This window comes from Puccinia triticina, chromosome 4A (genome assembly GCF_026914185.1).
Source record: "Puccinia triticina chromosome 4A, complete sequence".
Lineage (NCBI taxonomy): Eukaryota > Fungi > Basidiomycota > Pucciniomycetes > Pucciniales > Pucciniaceae > Puccinia > Puccinia triticina.
In genome coordinates this window covers 7,370,230-7,389,545 of record NC_070561.1, presented here as the reverse complement: position 1 = coordinate 7,389,545, position 19,316 = coordinate 7,370,230, and the positions used below count along the sequence as shown (strand labels likewise).

The window sequence follows — 19,316 nt, the reverse complement described above, 5'->3', positions numbered from 1 at the left end:
GGACATGATTCCAGACCTGTTGGGAGCTGCTCAACTCGGTCAGTTTCCCGGGAAGATGGCAGTTGGTCCTGTGCATAAGTTGTTGGGGCAACTTTCCACAGCAGGGGTGATGTCACCTGCTTCAGAAATTCTTGACTTTGAGAGTACAAAGGCATGCTCTTGTCCCCCCATCCTCCTCACTCCTCCGTCCATTGCTCCTCCCTCCTCCATCCTCCCTTCCTCCATCTTTCCTTGCTTGCTTGCTCCTCCATTGCTCACTTCTTCCTCCTCTCTTCCTCCCTGTTTTGCTTTCTTTTTGTTTGCCTATTGGCCCGGTTATTGTGGATAATAAGCTCAAAAAACATGTAAAAGTAGTCTATATGTCATGTTTTTAGTTGTTAATCAGCTTGGTATACATAAATAGGAGGGTTCACAATTGAAATTTGTAAAACTTTAGGACCCATTTTTGTTAAAATTTGGACTCTGTGACATCTCATCTGTCACAAATTTATCTCTCAATCCCTATCCTTCCACGTCTCTTCTTTCTTTTTCCTCAATACTCGTCCTCTCTTCCTTTCTTGTTAATTCCCTCGCCCTTATCCCTTCTTCAGTACATCTATCATCAAACCTCAACTAAATCCTCAATCACACCCTCAACACACCTCAACCTCTCAACCTCACTCGCTATCACTCCTAACCAACTCTACTCAAACACACTTCAATCCCAACTCAGTCCTCATTGTTCCTGGTACAGTTAAAGTCTCATGTTTCACTCTGTCTTTGTTTCCTCTACTAACACCATGTTCAGCCTTTGTCCTTTGTCCTCAGTCTCTCTCACTATTGTCTCTTACAAAACAGTCTCCCTCATACATCATTCAGGTCCCCTACAAGTTGGTTATTCTTTTCTCATATTTTCTCTTCTCTTCTCATGATCTTAACAGTCTTCTTGTTCCTTCAGTTCTTGTTCCCTTTTGGTCATTCAGTAATAAAACATTCAAGTTCTTTTAATTTTAACCTGTTTATGAACATATTTTTAAAAAGTTGATAAATTGCACTGATTGATCAGTCACACCTTTTTCTGGACATCTTGCCAAAATTTCAAAATTATGTTCATAAAGGCCTTAAATTGACTTCCAAAGTTTTATAAAATTCAATTGTGAAACCCCCTAATATGTTTTTGCTTGTTGAGTTTGGATAATAAAATCAATCTGCTAAAGTAAAAATCATTGCTTTCCATCAATAAGACTGCCAATTGGGCTCATGGCCTGCCCAGGTCTGAGCGCCAGTATTCCGCCGCTTATGACCAACTTTGGGGGTTGATGTTCAAGGTTATGGCATGTGGGTTGCTTGTCACAATGCCACCCATTCTGTTGTCATCAAGACGGCCCTGTTTGTGTGGACAATCTGCTTGCTGTCATTGGCACTGCTATTACACCAGCCATCCAACCAGTGTGCCTGCCAGCTCTTTGGCAGACATCGTGCGCCCCGCCATCATGTCCTCAACCACTGGTGGGTCAAACAGAGTCTTGAGTACGGGAAATCTCTGTCCTCTTGATGGTGAAACGCGCCCACCGTTTATTCAAGCTAGAAGAATTTCAGCAGAAATAACTCAGGCTTTGTTTGGAGCCAATATAAATATAGGTGATATAATCATTGGTTAATTCAATGAAAACTACAAAATTCAACATAAAACCTCCAAATATTTTTTCTGGGCAACCTACAATACTGGTCTCTTCAATTATGAATTCAGATTCAACTGATTCAGCCATATTCAGTACTGTAGTACCATTATATCACTTTTGACCAAAACAAAGCAATATAATGGTATTATGGTGCTGAATCAGTTAAATCTGACTTCATAGTTGATGAGACCAGTACTGTAGGTTTCCTACAAAAAAAAATGGACTCTTTATGTTCAGTTTTGTATTTTTTATTGAATTTACAAGTGATTATATCACCTATATTTATATTGGCTCCAAACGGGGCCTCAGACTCTGAAGAAAAATATGTGAGGCGGCAAGATCCGTTGAACTCAAGCCAGTACCTTGACCGATCAACCAGCCCGGTACTGCTCTGTTTCAAGTATTGGCTTTACCAAGAGGTCTATATTGCATGTGGTGGGCTATGAAAGCTGTTCCGTTTTTTCCCTTTCTCAGTCAGGGCTTTGAAGGACAAAAGAAACGCAGTCGGAACACAAAACACTCTGAGGATTGGGTCTCCGACCCCCGGCATGTGAGGGCTTAATCCATATTTCCTTGGAAGACTCTTTGAGTTAAACTGCATTCAAGCTGATCAGATGGTAGACTTTCATTTTGCGAGCTTAACTAAGCCACTCGTGGTGAGCGGGTCTGGGCGGCAGCCCAGTCTCACCAGAGAGGCTTATGGATTAGCGCACCAAGTTCGCGTGAGCCAGACGTTATAATGAAGCCATTTATCAGACTTCCTCCTCTGGCTTCTACACCACTCATCGTCATTATTTCTTGTTTTGTTTTTCTGATAGTCCACCATCCTCTTGATTTTTCCATATTTTTTTATTGTTGTATTTCCACCCCATCATTTTTGAAACTTGAGGACAAGAAAATTTGAATTTCCGTCCCACTTAATTAAGCGCCAAATGAAATAACAAAGAATATCACATTATATTGTAATTAAGGATACTTGATGAAAAAGTAACAAGTTATCGAACAGTATGAGTAATGAAACAGCTAAGCAGTAATTAACAACAGTACATAGTCGGATGAGTCCACCAAGTCGGTAAAAAAGTGATCGGAACCAGGAAGTCGTCAAGTCAAACACATGTAACTATCCAAGATCACAATGGAGGACATACAAACAAACGATCTACCCTCGCCACCTTCCGGAGAGAACAATCACCCAGAGACGCTCCAACCGTTGCAGCCGAATGTCATTACGGAAGACCCCTTGCCCTTCGAAGAGGGATTGGAAGACCAAACATGAGAGTCGTCATCGGGAGGATCTGGACGGGTACTCAAGACAAAACGGGGCCAGGTTACCTTAAATCAGAAGATTACCGACATGAACCAGGAAAAGAAGATCGAAATGCTGAAGAACCGCTCAGCGGCGGTAGATACCCCCATGTTCCGTGAAACATACTGCTTTGATTTTCTACAGATTTCACGTGAACAGCTTCCTGGAAATCGAGGTTGTCGATACAGATCAGGGGGCAGAAGTTGGGTGATCCTGGTGGTCCCAGTTTCATGCGATTTTTGATTGTTCGTTCGGCGTTTTTCCCAAGTGTTCCCAATGCCGAATGAGCTGTCTGACGACAGGAGCTTAAACCGATAAAGTTCAGATATTTATTGACTCGATCGGAGATTCCGCAGGCTACGAAGGTGACCGCATTTTCTAGCTGCATCGCATTTTTGCGCCGATTAGATGCAAACGTGATCATTGAGCACACCGTTTTCGCAATCTGCATGTATACAAAATTGCACATTCCAATCAATAAGGGGATAACTTTAACAAAAAGATAAAATAAGCGCAGAAGGAGATGGCAGCATGCATACTACATGGGCTCGATGCAACTTGGCAGCAGTCTTGCCATCGTCATCCAGTTCAACGGGCTCATCAAAGGCGCCCCGGAGAGAGTCGGTATCATCTTTGTCATCGTCTTCGCCATCTGAATCTTCGTCTTGGAAAGCGGATTGGTGCATTATCTTTGACTTGAGGAGCCGATAAAGAAAAGGGTGCTCCTCGGTGGTCATTTGCTTGTCCCGTTTTGCTCGGTTTTCCTGGCTGAAAAAATCCGCCCTGATCTTTTTTGAATTGTAATACAGTCCTCGAGATTTTTCGCGCTTCTTGTCGACTTTCAGGATGTTTTGGGCCTAAAAATCAGCCCAAAAAAGAAGTTAGTGTTGAACCAATAAATCAGATTTTTTTGTTTCACAAACACATACCTGCCCAAGTATGAAATTACTCCAGTTATTTTCGCCAGGTTCTTGGCCGCAGATCATCCTTCCAATCGCCTCCAGTAGGGTCCTCGTAGAGTCCCAGCCATCGCCTGACCAAAGGCGACGCCTGCTCACAATGCTGGTTTCATCTTGCTGCACAAACGCGAGGAGAAATTGTTTCGGGGTCAGGCCGAGTGAGTTCATGACCTCGCAAATGTAGGTTATCTTTGATGCCTCGGATTTTAGGTCGGCAGGTCGGTCCGGAGGCGGCAGCATTCTGATTTTCTGGAGCCGGAAGGGTGGTGAACTTGTCCGATGGCCTAGAGGGAGTAATATGATCGATTATTTTGATCGAGCGATCGGATGGAAGCAAAGGGGGCAAGTTGTATGCGGATTTGCCGAAGTTACCGAGTGATGTGAGCTACTCGGTAGCTTCATGACCGATGTCCCCCTTAAGCATAAATATCCTTCTAGTGCGAGTGCGCACGGTCCTTGTGATGTGAGCCTCGAGAAGCAAAGTTCAAAATCACAAACTTCAATAATTTTTTTCCCCTCGATGCATGCAAATGTTGTAGTAAAAAAAATACTAAAAAAACAAGGATATACAGAAGTATTATGTACTCCAACGTAGAAAGAAACTAGAGAGTAGTGAAGGCGTAGTGACGCAAACAAGACCGCTCCCAGCCAAACCTTGGATCTGGCTCACGCCAGAAAGGTGTTTTAGTATGCAAGTCCCTCCCTCCGGTCGGGGTCGCTTCGCGACCAGCCAAATGCTGCACGGCCCGCAACGGAGGTATGGACTTGTGTTAAGTTCGTTCATTTTGCCCGTCATGCGCGGACGCTATTTTCAGACTACAGCATGATTACTAAAGTCTAACCCTCCCATTGGGAATGGGCAGAGTGCTCCGGACCCCACTCCTACCTGGATGCGGATTCCAATGCTACATTTTGAATAAATGCTAGGACTGGAGTTTGATGTAAATAGGTTCAGACTGTCATATCAAAATTATGGTTACAATGGATGCTCACCAAGAGCAGCATGGAGAGGCAGATTGCGGCACAACAGGAGGAAATACTTTTCTTGTACAACATGAAGTTCCAGAAGAAATATAAAGACGACTCTGGACCGAAAAAAACAAATGTGTGGAGCAAATTATGATGGTTTTATCGCAGTGATGTTGTGGGTTGCTTGCTCATTTACACGCCATAGTGGTCAATTCTTCTCTTGACCAGACACCATAGCCCAACGAAGTAATGCTATGATTTTCACACCAATGACGAGTCAGATTCGCGTCTCTTGTGGGCTGCTTGGGTTATCGAGATTCACGTACCACTGGAACATCTGACGGTTCGACAATTTGATATGAGACCACGGTTTGCACACCTTTCAAAGCACCCGGTTTCATCTTGCTTTTGTCTATCTGCTGGGTGCTGTTGACTATATCATGCAAAAAAAAAAAGAAAAGATAAGATTTGATGTTAGGAAGTGAGGTCCGACATGAATTGGTGACATTCATGGGGTGAAGCGAGAAACATAAATACATTGGAAGGCAGCTAATTTAGTGTCACGCAAGTAGACATTTCCAGTGTTTGCTGAATGACCGCGGTAATATTTCAAAGTTTCAGGGTTATCTCCCTGTACGTGCATATACCAGCGATCGGTAGCCTTCCCCCTCGGATGGATCTCATAGCTCACAGCTGAGGATGTGTGGTATACGAACGCATGATCCCACGTTGCTGTTTTCTGTGCGGCATTTAAGGATTAATGAATATGTATTACCAGGCAAAAGAAGAGTGGCGGTATGGTCAGTCCACAGTTTTGGAACTGATCAAGTTTCAATAGATATCATCACTCGGAACTGAGATATCCTACATACCTTGAGTTGAAATCGCAGGAGTTCCATACCCTGTCCGTTGGAGATGATCGTGGTGCGATAGTCGTGGGGGAGTTCGCTTATAGTGTAGACGACATCCCCTGTTTCGACGCTAAAAACCTCGACCTTTTTTCCCTTATTCATATCGAGCTGCGAGTCCCAGACCAGATGCTTTGTCTGGGGAGCTGGCTCAAGCTGAGGGCCATGCCCCCACTCGAGGGGCCCCCGGGGGATGGTGCCAGGACGGCTGTCAGGATTGGGCAGACTCAAAATGAGCTGAAGAGGAATGGCAAATAGTGAGAGAAGCGCTAGCAGTGAGGAGACAGACATAATGCAACTGCGGAAGTACAGCTATATATGGACAAGGGGTGCAAAGTCAAAGAGATGGAGAAGATGTTAGGTGACTGTGTAGTCTCCGAAAGAATGATGAGAGCGAAGGGCTGAAGGATTTGTCTATGAACAGTCTCCGGTGTTGATTGGAGGGTGTATGTCAAGATTGGAGTAAGCTATGGACAGTTCTTGATAAGACTTCTATGGACAGGATGGATGATGGTTGGCAGCCTGGAGCTGGACCCACCAGATTTTATATCATCCGGCCTGTCTGGAGTCGTGGCTGATTCTTACTGAGACAAGCCGACTCCAAAGCGCCCAGCCGCAGGTCGCCCATAGTTTCTTCGATGCTGGGTGGCGAAGTTGCTACCGTCTCGAAGGGTGCGGAACGTTCGGCTCTGGCCGGCCGGGGGGGAGTGCTCCCGGCAGGAGACAGTGCTACAGTCTTTGGAAGACGTTTCACGCTCCCTCGAGCATCGCATGGCCACTTTCGCCCATTGTCAGGACTGCCGTCGCTCTGTTTCGCAACTCCCGATTTTCGAGGCGCAACAGCAACGGGCATTCGAGGGTGGAGAGCACCCAAGCCAGGGTGAGAAATAGAGGCAACACCCTGCAGCGGCCGATGGTTCCAAAGCTGCTGTGTTCTTGTCGGCGCCACCGGGAGTGCAAGGGGCCCGGCGGACACGATTTCTGTGTTCTTGTCGGCGCCACAGGCAGCCGTGGAATCCTCGTCAGTATGCCCATCGGGATGCCGAGGCCATCCCAGACGGGTGGGTCGTCTCCACCCATTCTCCACCCAGTGGTGCTAGTCTACCGCCGGGGACTTCGACTGGGGCTTCGCCGGGCCGGCGTCGCCCGGCACTATCCGGCGCAACACCCTCCAGCTCAGTTTCTGCACTTTGGCGCCGAGCTCGGGCAGTGTTCTCTCTGGTGCAGCTCTCTGCTCACTCCGGTTAGCTGTGACACGCACAGACCCGCAGGCGCGCTTCCACAACAAGAGAATCCTCACTGCATGCACGGCAGCTTCCGGCCGCATCCCGTCTGTTTCTTGGGCTGCTGTAGAAGTACTCTTTATCCATGCGTGTTTCAGACAGCCACACTATCCATTTTTTTCTTTCTTTTGGGGTTGGACTACACACTTGATGACGACCTTTTGAAGAAGAGAGGAATAAGTTAAGAAGAGAAGAGACATCTGAGGATTCCGAACACCCATACCAATCACCAACAGAGAAGAGCCGCGATACACCCCTACACTGAGAACAACAAAAAAGACGAATGCAGAGAAAGAAGTCGCAAAGTGGGAGGGAGTGCTCAATGACAAAGATGGTGATGGTGGGGATGGATGAGGTCGTTGTGGACGAGGTTGGGCGACGAGGGGTTGTCGGAGTCGGAGGAGTGGGAGTCGGGCGAGTCGTCGAAGGCCGGATGGTCGTCATGGTGATGGTGGTGGTGGTGGAAGTCGTCGGCGTCCGAGCCGGGCGAGAAGGGGTCCGGCGGGCCCGGGGTCAGCAGGAGATGGGCGGCCGAGGCTTGCGCGGGGCCCGCGAGGGGGTGCGGGGCATGGTCGTGTGAGTGGGAGTGCGCGTGGCCATGGTGATGTGAGTGCGAGGGGTGATGGGGGTGCGAGTGATCGTCGTGCGAGTGGGAGTGGGAATGGCCATGGTCATGCGAGTGGGAATGGCCATGGGCATGCGAGTCCTGGGAGTGGGAGTGGGAATGGCCATGGTGATGGTGATGGTCGTGCGAATGGCCATGTGCACAAGCCGGGGCCCTAGCCGGCCTGAGAGCGTCGAGAGGGGTAGCCGGTCCGACGGAGACATGAACGGTGAGCTCGAGCGGGAGGCTGTGGAGGGCGGTGCGGACGGCCTCGGAGACGCGGAGGAGGGCGGCGGGGGGCGTGTCGTCGCGGACGCGGACGTCGAGGGCACAGACGAGCAGGCCTTGCGGACTGGCCGTCAGCCGCCACAGCTTCGGCCGCTCGATGCCGGCCAGATATGTCTTGAGGACCGGCGCTCGCTGCGGGTCTTTCTGCAACTGTGTCCACATCCAAGAGCTGGTCAGGCCGGGGCAGGGGGTGGAGAGGGGCACAGGGGGGGGGGACGTACGGCGGAGAGACGGCGGACGAGGGTGCTGGCCTCGGCGCTCGAACCGGCCGCCTCGCTGGGCGCGGTCTGCAGGAGCACCGAGCCCGTGTCGACGAGGACGGGCCAGACGAGCTTGACGATGGCGAAGACGAGCAGGAGGGCGATGAGGCCGTCGGCCTTCCCGGACTGGCTTCTGTGTGCCCCACGGCAAGACCGGCTGTCAGCGCCAGCCGCTTCTCTCCTGCAGACACGGGGAGATAATAGGCTTACGGAGAGATGAAGCAGCCGCAGACCATCACGAGCAAGCCGAAGCCCAGCGACAGCGTCGAGAACGCGTTCAGCATCCGCTCGCTGCCCCCGCTCGTCGTCGATTCTCCCCCGCCGGCGGCGATCAGGGCCATTGCTTGGTGGTTGCGCGAGACCAGGGCGTCGAAGAGGACGAGGCCGATAGCGGAGCCCACAAGCGTGCACGAGATCTCCATCCTACACACACACACACACACACACACACACATTAGTCTTTTTGTATATTCCGGAAGAAAAGGGCAGACACCCACTCGGATTGGTGGCGCTCGGAGTGGCCCACATGGCTCCCCCCGCCCCCGCCAGCGTTGTCCGGACCATGCGGGTGGCTCATCATCATGTGCTCGACGGCTTCTTTGCAGACGTAGATGGCACTGAAGAGCAGGAAGAGGGCCTGGGTGAAGATGCTCAGGGTAGCCAATCTCGCCCTCCTGTGAAAAAACCCCAGTCAGCTGATGGAACGGAAGGGGGGGGGGGGGGGGGAGTAGGGGAAGGGGAGCGTACCCGAAGGGTAGGCGGATGCTAGCGCCGGCGTCCTTGCGGCCCAAGGCGTCCCAGAGCCGGTCCGTTCCGTCGTCCGGGCGGGGGTCGAAGAGCAGCGCATGGGCGGCGCCGAGGGCGTCGAAGACGAGCAGATAGCCGAGGCCGGCGAGCGAGAGACAGTCGGTCTGCTGGCCGCGCAGCCAGAGCGTTGCGCCTGTGGCCAGGGCGAGGGCGGCGACGAGGATGCGGAGCTGGACGAGCCTCGAGGGCATGGCCAGGACGGTGTAGAGCAGACGCAGAAGCATCGGCCGGTGGGTGTGTCGGGCGCGGGGACTGGAGGCGGGAAGGGTGCGCACGATGCCGGGGTGGTGCAGGTCCGTCGGCACGGGCTTCGGAAGCGCGGAGTTGGGTGTCAAGGGCGTCCGGGGGAAGCTCCAGCTGGGACTGATCAGTGGTTGCTCCTCAATCCCTGGGCCGCGGAAGGCCTTCTTATACCCTGGCCGGGGCTCGTCCTCCAGGCTCTGACGTGTCGGGCCACTCGAGCCAGCTGAAACAGGCTTCTCGGCCAGGAAGGGGAAGAAGCTGTATCGCGTTTCGGGGTTAGCTCCTACTCGTACAGGGCCTGCGACGCTTGGGGGTGTGTGTCTGGGGTGCTTAACTTGTGCGAGAGCGAGTGGCGATGGTGGTGTCCGCGGCGGGTCCTGGGCGAGCCGGCGCTTCCGAAGGAGGGCGAGTGGGCAAGCTCGGCGGCGGCGGCGGCGGCGGCGGCGGACGGTGGAGGCGGGGCGGGGCGGAGGGGGCTGGTGTGGCCCCAGCCGACGAGCGTGGCGGGCGGGATGTCGAGCACCTGGGCGTCGGCCTCCTCGGCGCTCTCCGCCGGCGCCGGCTGCTGGATGAGCTGCTCGGGATGGGGGAAGAAGACGGACAGGTTGCGGGCATGGATCCGGCGCGGCCCGGCCTCCTCGCCCAGCTCGTCCTGCGGCGGGCTGGCTCGGCTGGCGTCTGTCGCGGCCATCGGCTTCCGGCGTCCTGGTCGTTGCGGTCTTTGTGGGTGGCTGGTGCTGTTTGGTTTTGTTTGGTTGGTCGCAGGTTTTTGTGCTTTAAGGTTTGGCGCGACCCCTGGGAAGGCAGCAGGCGAGCACTTGCCTGCATGGAAAGCACTCATTTGGGTTAACTTGCTACTCAACAGGATTAACAGGTTACCCAGACCGTAGTGGTCTCATTTTAGGAGTTAGAGAGCCATCTGGAGCTCTCTAAAGGCCCACAAGAAGGCCACCATCAGCCAAGTTCACAAATAAAGACCTTCTAGGCAACAAATCTAATTGGAACAACTTGTGGTGATACACACTGTTGCTTATTGGTTTTTAAAAGCCCATCTGCCAAAGAGAAGCTATGTTCTGCCGCTTCAACTGGCTGGCTATCGCAAACTACAACACCCCTGAAGACACTTGTCACAAGAGCCCAACACACTCATCAGCTATCAGGACCTGCCATGTGTAAATATTCAGACAAACTGCATCCCCATATTTGCTGCCAGTATGGGTGACAAGCAGCCCCCCAGGCCAGAGTTAAATTCACTCATCTTATATAATTAGCTTTTCCAGACAGCCCTGAAACCCCTGGATGGCATCTGATCCACATTACATAACTTTGGCTGGAGGCCATGTTTCATTTCTGGACTCAGTACATGACCTAATCAAGAGAATCAGTTTTGTGTGCAATGTGCTATAGTAATACATGGATGTGCATAGCATACAAACTTTCCATGTCAGATCTTCATTCTCACTAGGATGCACAGTATGTCCAGACATTCTATGAGACACATACATACATCACATTTGTTGGGTTAAGTTGACAGTTCTGGGGAACTTAACCCGGCTGGTGATTGCATTGGTCTGGGCTAACCCCAGGCTTCACTTCAGGTCTAGGCTTGCTAAATTGAGCAAGCCTATACCTGAAGTTCAGCCTCAGGCTAGGACATTTCTGACCTCATTTAGCCAGAAGCTGGCCCAGCAAATGTGTCTGCCCACTGGAAATAGCCTTGGTCAGCTAACCTGCCTGAAATCCCAAGCCAGACAAAATAGACTGCTGCATAACCACTGATTGTGTTGAGATAGTGTATAGCATGCTTGTATTCAGCATGTTTCTAATCTTATATACACCCATAAATTAGACTATGACGTGTATCTATACAGTCTAGTTGTTCTATTTTCTGTTGTCCTTCTGTGCTGAATGATATTTACACCTTGACTCAATGTACTTGGAAAACTTCCTCAACATCTTTATCTCTCTTAGTTCTTGCGTCACCCTAACTACCCTCAACATATATTCAAATCTGCTTTGAAAGAAATTTCCAACAGCATATTTCCACTGCTTTGTCTGGGCCTCTAGGTTGAAAAGAGAAATAAAACTTCTCTAGCTACGTAAGATAACTCAAAATACCACAGACCAAAGAGATGCTGATGTGATGACTAATTTTTGAGATGTGTTGTATTGTTGAAGTCTTATCAATTATCCTTAAAATAATTACTGGTATATCCTTTTTCATTGTATTTTTCTCCTTTCTTTTCATCAATTGATCATCTTATGTTTTTTCTTATCAATTTACCGCTACTAGTTTTTAAGTTTTTAAAATTATTCAAATCTCATTCTCCTACAATTCTCAAAGGGAAGGGATTTGATCACTCATCTCCAAGTCATTTGGACCATACATGCAACCTTGCTCAGAGAAACTGATTTGCAATTTCATAGTGGGACTTTGATTTGTTTCTTTCACTTGCATGTTGTTTTCAGAATAAAAAATGTTGCTAGAGTAGGATGATCAGCAGCTATTTTCCTTCTTGAGTTTTGAAACAAGGTGCTCAGGAAGTTCCAGAAAATATGATGGTATAGATACCAATTCCTGAATAAGAAGGATTCAATATTACTTTTCCCAGGGTGGTTGGGAATTGTGTAATAATACAAATAATGTTGGAACATGAATTTTTTATTTAAAATTCCTGAGTCCTCTTGCAGTGCAGGTGTCAAATGTGAAGCGCAACACTTTCAATTGAGTTGCCTGCAGCAAGGAGTATGACATGTTGTGGTTTGCGCGCAGAAGCAAGCCTAACACAAGACTGCCCAGAGGGCAGCCCTGCAGGGTTTCTGTCTCACAGGGAGGCTTGTGCCCAAAGTCCAAGTTTGGGCATGGATTCTGTGGGATTTTGACCCAAAAAGACTGGGCTTTCCACTACACAATCTTTGGAGAGGTTTACTGAAGTGTATTTCTTTAGAGGCTTGAGGGCCTCATAGCTTTGCATGTTGTTCATCTAGCCACCTATTCATTTTTTCTGATTTTGGAAAACTGGCCACTTCCAAAGCTGAGGAAGGGCCAGTGATTTGTGCCCTATGTATCTGAGAAGGTGACAGGTCTGCCACAGCCCCTTCCTGGTGAAGGTTGACCATCAGTGGGTTTGTGATCCCCTGTACCTTTGTGATGTGATGGGTGATGCAAATAAAAAATATGCAGGATTGTCAAAGGCCAGACGGAGGGCTTTTAAATAAACCAAGGCAAGGGCAGAGTTTTTGGGTGAAAGAATGCTGAGATGACAGGGGTGCAAAGATTTGCACCACCAAAAATGGTGAATCGCCACCTCAGGATCCACAACAAATTGGGGTGATTGGTTCCAGGTCTACAGTTGGCGCAATGCAACCGGGGCAAGGCCACTCCAGTCTCCAGCCTGGAAGCAAACCAGCCAGTTTCCAGCCACCCCGAGCTATGCCCCCCGGTAGGGAATCGGGCTGAATTGGGCCTTGTGTTAAGCTTGGTGCAGCAGCAGTGACAGGATTTTGGCATCAGATGACCAGACTGTTGCTGGCTCTTACTCCGAGAACCTTCACAATGCAGAATGTTTGGAAATCCAGGCTGCTGGCCTCACTCAATCTACATTTCCTCTCAGTCGTGGTGACAGGAAGTCTTGATCACCTCGCAGAAGCAGCTTTGAGCCTGGATGGTGAACAAGGTAACATCATTTTGTACTTTCCGTCCACATCAACCTACATCCTTCAAAGCTTCCTAATCACCAGTTCATACAGGGCACCATGTGCTTGCGAGCTCGATGATAGGATCAGATTCAGAGAGACCACCAAAAACATTAATGCTCTTTGGTCGGTCTTGTAAGCCCCCTCCTTTGGGGTCTTACAATGCCTTTCACAAGTCCTGTCACAACCATCAGTACTTAGTCTGAGTTCCCCCTTTCCCCTTCCTAGCCAGTAGAGATCCCGGACCCCTTTCATCTCTCTACTGTGCTAGGTAAGTCTTCTCCTTCTCATCTCTCTTCCTCTTCATGTTTCCCTTCTAGTTGTACTTACTCGAGAGATCCCGGACCCCTTTCATCTCTCTACTGTGCTAGCTCCCTGAAATACAGTACCGTTGGAACTAGAACTGTCCAAGCCTTGAGCTCCGCCCCCTTTTGAGCCTCCGCCCGACGGTCCAGTGAAGAGCTCCAAGCAAGCTCTTACAGGTCTACAAAGTGGTTCTCTCGATGCGCCTTCAGCAACATCACTAATGCGACAACTGATGGATCGACATTTGGATAATACCTTGCAGATGATGGAGGCCTTGGAGATGATAGCGATCAAGTGAGACCTTCTCGTGAGATCAAAGATGATAAAGCTTATCAGCCTGCTTTAAAGCGACCCAAATTGGATATGAACTTGTCATTGCGTCTCTCTCTGGGGAAAGATGCAGCGAAAATCCCGGGTTCTTCGAGTCCGCATTTCTCAACAGTCCATCAGAATGGTTTGTTCAGCTGAATCAAATTTCCCGGTTTGATAAAGGAATGAATCAGTCAACTTACCCCGTCCCTTTAAATTTGATTAGGGGGAACTAGTAGATTGGCAAACAGGCAATCCTATATCAGAAAGGAAAAATTGATGGCACCCAAATCAAACTCCAAAGCAAAGGGAATCAACACAAAGGAGTGCAACACTATTCATAATATGGGCAAAAGGGTTGAGACAAGAACAGAGGATATTTCTTCTCCAAATGGTCCTTTGAGATTCAAGGCAATTACAGAAGATAGATCCAGGGATTTCAACAATGATATCATTGAGACTAAGCCCAGAACTGAATGCAGAAAGACTTTCTCACACAGAGCTTTCAACATGCAGGTGGACTTCAAATATTGGGCTTGGATATCAATTATTTTGAAACATTTGGAAGGCTCAATAGGAAATGAATCTGAAACTCAATTAGGGAAAGTATCAATGACAAAAGTAATGAATGCATACTACACCCAAGAATCCAGGAGAATGAAGAAATCAGAAACAGAAGCTTGCAATTGTTTGAATTCAAGAATCAAGCTGAAAGAATTGATTCGGATTTTGTGGACTGCGAATCACCAAATCCTGAGTAGTTTGGGTTCTGCCAAATCAAACTGTAACTATGCTTTAGAGCAAAGAGAACTCCAGAATTGGTTTTTAGGTTTCATCTCAATGTTCAAGCAATACAAAAAATTCCTTCAAGTTCAAGGGAATGTATTCAATTCAAATAATTTTGAAGGTGAAGAATGGAATCTCTATGATAAAATTACCAATGCAATAGACACCAAGGAAGAAATGACTGCCTACCAAGTGTACCAAGGAGGCCTGAATGAGGATCCTCTTTTAGTTCCAAAATACTTAATTCTGATGAATGAAACTGTTTTTCATCTTCTTGATCATTATTACAAAACAATGAAAAGAGAAAAATGGGAAGGCATTTTTGGCCTCAATAGAAACTTTCCACTTCCTTTGGCTATCTTTGGAAAACGTGTGCTGGATGGATCAACACAAGAACTGATGGATGGAAGTTCAAGCAGAAACATTCAATCTCTGATTCCATGGAAATCTTTTTCTGAAACAGAGTTGATGAAATCAATCCCATCATATTTAATTCAAAAAGTATTTGAATTGGATAATTATGTCAAACCAGTATTTAATGGAGGAAGTATAGGAGAAATGCAGAAACTAGATATTAGAAAGGATTATAATCCAAGGCATGGATTTGATTTAAAATGGGCATGGATATCAAGGGTTAGGTTGAATAAAAAATCTAAATATAACAAATTGTTCTAACCAACATCAAACATAATAATCAATGAATTCAAATCCCACCTCACAAATTTTGCTTGGAAATATTCATTTTCAGAAAAGAAAATGATGCTTGAAACAAAATCTGAGAAGCAAATATTTGAAAAACTGGATGCACTGTTTGATATTCTTTGGGGATTAAATGAACAGTTCCTCAAGTACTTTGGATGTGAATTGCATGGGCAAGATTACACCAATGAGCAAAAAATGGTTCAAATCTTATTTCTATCATGTTTTTCTGAAAAGAAAGAAGAATCAGGATATAATGTAGTATCTGGTGAGGAAGAAACAACATTCTTTGGAAGTATGAGGAAGAAAATTGTGAATTTAACACTCAGTTTATTCATGTTAGATGAGGAAAAAGAGATTTTAAAGGTTAAACCCACAATGAAATGCACATACAAATCAGGAATTTTGAAACAAGATGATTTGATCTTAGGTGAGATTGTAGGGACTTTACTTGGTTATTACTACAAGAACAAGAATCATGAGAAGTATCTCCATATCTTTGAGGGAGATACATGGTTTTTCCAATTCCTCCTAAGCAAAAGCTCACAGCTATACTACTGCTCAAAGCCTCAGAACAATAAATTACCTCATAGATTTGCAAAGTACAAATTTTTCCCATGGAAAGATAAAATTGATGGAAACATGCCTATATTTAACCGTAAGCTTGGTTCAAATGCTATTCCGGATCTGAAGGTATTGTTTGAAATAATTCCACAGGATTCCTGAAATTTTCATGCTGCAATATACCACATCTAAGAGAATCATTCAACTTCTACAAATTGAAATATGGAACATGTAACAGATTTTATATGGTTAAACCACAGGTTGTGGTGGACATCAATTGGACACGCTTTGGTACATCTGTTCTGATGTCCCTCTCTTGTGCTGCAGGAAGCGTCCGCAGGATACAATTCTAACTGCTTGATTCCAAATGTTTCTCCAGAATACATCTGCCGGATGGTCTCTGAGCGTCCGCTGGATGGTCTTCAAGTGTCCATTTGATAAATGCAACCATCCTCAGAGCTCCAAATATTTCATGCAAGCTGGCCCAGCTGATGCAGCAGCAGGGCCCCTGAGGGGAAATGGTTGTGGTGGAGATGCACAGGGTGGGCAGGCAGAGGCAGGAGGTGGAGGGTGGTGTTTGAGCAGCTCAGGATTCAAAAACTCAACCTCAAGGATATGCGGGGGCTAATGGGACACAGTGCTTACCAGCTACATCATCACAGAGATAATAGGGGCCACACCCCCTGCATTAACAGATTGGAAAGTTGTGCCCAAACGTCCATTGGAAACTCCAGCCAGAGTGACAAATGGACAGAGATTTTTGGTGTCCATTGGACACTCTTGCCTCTTGAGTGTCTGCTGGATAGTTTTGTCTGATGTCCAACATTTTTTCCATTAATCAAAGCTCAAGCAGTCTGACTGATCCCTCTTTTTTCAGTCCTGTAGTCTCTCCTTTCCAAGCTTGGAAGAGACTGCCAGCTGATCATTGTCTCTACTGCTGAGCTAGGTGAGCCCTTCCTCCTTTTATCAATGGTGTATATAAACATTAAAATACATTGAGCCTATTGGGCAAACATTTTCTATTGAAGATGCATGCTCACATGTCCAATTTTTTGTTCAATTTTTTTTAGCTCTCATTAAGGGGTTTCAAAGTAGACCCGCGCATGCAACTTGCAAGGCAAGGCAAGCCGGAATTCAACTCAAACGTTGAACATCAACTTGCAGTCTTCCCACAAAACTGGGTCATGCAAAGTGACCTGCATGCACGCGCAGGTCTACTTTGAAACCCCCTATTGTATAGATAATGGCTAAAAACAAGTAAATTGGACATCCAGGTAGGCATTTTAAATGAAAAACATTTACCCAATACGCTCAATGTATTCACCAGGGGAGATATGTTCCCACTCCCCAGGGAGTGCCAGAGCTGAATTTTATGTGAGTTTTGGTCGGATGTGAGCCTGATGTGGATTAGTAACTCATCCCCAAAATAGTAAATTGGATGGAGAAGTTAGTGAAAAGTCAGTCACAATTGATTTGGAAGTCAACACAATGTTGTGTAGAATTCTTTTGTTTTCTATGTACAACTGTAGGAAGAAATATGATGAAATGATATTTCACCAAAGTCCAACTCATCAATTGCTCCTGTTTACTGCTTTTTAAGGATAGCAAAGCAAAATTCCCATTCTCAAAAGTAATTCCTCCAAAAAAATGGGTCTCTTGTAATTCACATTATATGCCCTGATGTACAAAATTAAACTAAAAGTTGACTTGGTATTATTGGGTTTAGATTTTTGGAATGTGGTAATGTTGCAGTCATTGAAATTGAAACCCATTTTATTGGAAATGCGCGAATTAATTTGAATTTGGCTGATAAAAATGACAAAAAACTGTTTTAATAGGGTGAAAGTCTGAGTTAAGTCAAGGTTGGATTGCGGTGCCAATTCACTTTGGCCATATATCCTGTCCTCCTCACGAAAATGATCTAGTGAATTTTGTATTTTTTTGCTTTTCAAAATTCACATGTGCACATGCAAGTTAACCTTTTTGCACTTTGCTAATAGTCACCCTGATGTACGCGCGTACATTGAGGTGGAAATATCACAAGATGGGCCTTTCACAGCCACATGAAAAGTAAAAAATTTGTTTTGAGACACCAATTGTCCCCCTGATGTACGCGAGTACATGAGGGGGAAAAAATCACAGGCTGGGCCTTTCACATCTCCATGGAAATGACACACTGGTCATGGAGCCAAGAAAGGACTATATTCTGGATGAGTTCTGGATGAATTATAGATGAGTTCTGGATGATTTTTTTGGCAAGTTATGGTTTATTTCAGGATGATTTCCAACTGATTTCCACGCTGACTTCCAGTCTTGTTCATACCTATTCAATATTGCTTTACCAAAGGCCTCCAGCACAGTTATGGAAAAAATTTACGGTAAGGCACTCCCTGGGGAGTGGGAACATATCTCCCCTGGTGATTGTAATGGTCAAAAAATTTCTTTCCTCTTTTTCTCTCTCTTTTTCCTCTCTCAGTTGTCTACAGATGACAAGAGACCATTGACTTGAAGTTGTGATTGCTGCCCTGCCCTTGTTTTGAAGTGTCAGTGCATGATTTGAACTTATCTTTTGCTACCCATGCCGGAGTAGAATTACACTTCAGCTTTTTGACATGGCTGGGAAGTGCGGCACCACTATCTGCAGCGAAACATAGCAGTTTTAACATTGGTTCTTGCAAGAAAGTTATTTCTTATGACCTCCCCAATCTTTCTTCATTTCAAGTTGATTATTGGTGATCTGAAAATATTATCAAGCAGTGGAATTTTTTTAACAGTGTTTCAATCTGAGGGATAAGCATTTACATCAACACTATTTCCCACCTTAATGGACTCTGAGACTCTGAGCGGATTGGGTACATTAAAACAGGAGATATATTTACAAAGATGAGGAAACAATTTGTGGTCAATCACACATGTCTTGCCCTTTCTGACCACTTGTTTTCTGGACTTGAACATCTGATTTCTTCAATTACTTGTGTATGCTTTTCAGAATCAAAGATGTAGCCAGCATGATGGAACATGAATTTTATTTTAGTTTCCCTGCCTTCGCAGAATACTTCAAGATGGGTTCGTCACCATAGCCCCTCGAGCCCCAACTGCTTAGACAAATCTGTTCACGTACTCGTTGTATCGTTTTATGGAGCCGATGACACCTAGCAAAAGGGTGCAGAACTGCGCAGCTGGCAAGATTTTTCGATGGGCGACTGCTCGCAGGGCAGATGTCAGCTGTGAAGTACGAAACTTGCGCTTGAGTTCAGGAAATCTCCTATCTGTAATTGCCTGTAGCAAGGAGATAGATATTTGTATGCCATGTATGATGTTAAAGTTTGCGCGCAGCAGCAGCGGTATGATTTGGGCATAAGAGAGCCAGGTTGGTGCAGTTGTTGCCGGCTCTTATAGAACTTGAAAGGATGCAGTATTTCTGGAAATCCGGGCTGCTTGCCTCACTCCACTTGCATTTCCTCTCAACAATAGTGGTGAGAGGAAGTCTTCATCACCCCGCAGATGTAGCTTTGAGCCTGGATGGTGAACAAGGTAACATCGTTTCGCACTTCCGCCCACATCAACCTACATACTTGAAAGCTTCCTAACCACCAGTTCGTACAGGGCACCCCGGGCTTTCGCTCTCAACGATAGGATCAGACTCACAGAGACCACCAAAAACATTA

General features: G+C 46.7%; 2 protein-coding genes across 2 annotated transcripts; both read right to left on the bottom strand.

Annotated features, from left to right (window-relative positions):
- Nucleotides 1-5,087: 5,087 nt before the first annotated feature.
- On the bottom strand, nucleotides 5,088-6,656 carry PtA15_4A790 (uncharacterized protein; the record flags this gene model as incomplete). The annotated part of the gene is made up of 5 exons (XM_053168710.1): nucleotides 5,088-5,147; nucleotides 5,222-5,328; nucleotides 5,433-5,634; nucleotides 5,768-6,072; nucleotides 6,389-6,656. The coding sequence occupies 5 exons, from the start codon at nucleotides 6,654-6,656 to the stop codon at nucleotides 5,088-5,090; spliced, it is 942 nt and encodes a 313-aa protein (XP_053019892.1).
- A 537-nt stretch (nucleotides 6,657-7,193) lies between these two features.
- Nucleotides 7,194-10,129, bottom strand: PtA15_4A789 (uncharacterized protein; the record flags this gene model as incomplete). The annotated part of the gene is made up of 8 exons (XM_053168708.1): nucleotides 7,194-7,244; nucleotides 7,919-8,128; nucleotides 8,200-8,371; nucleotides 8,449-8,661; nucleotides 8,736-8,912; nucleotides 8,986-9,546; nucleotides 9,624-9,706; nucleotides 9,785-10,129. 8 exons carry the CDS (start codon nucleotides 10,127-10,129, stop codon nucleotides 7,194-7,196), a joined length of 1,812 nt encoding a protein of 603 aa, XP_053019891.1.
- Nucleotides 10,130-19,316: the final 9,187 nt, after the last annotated feature.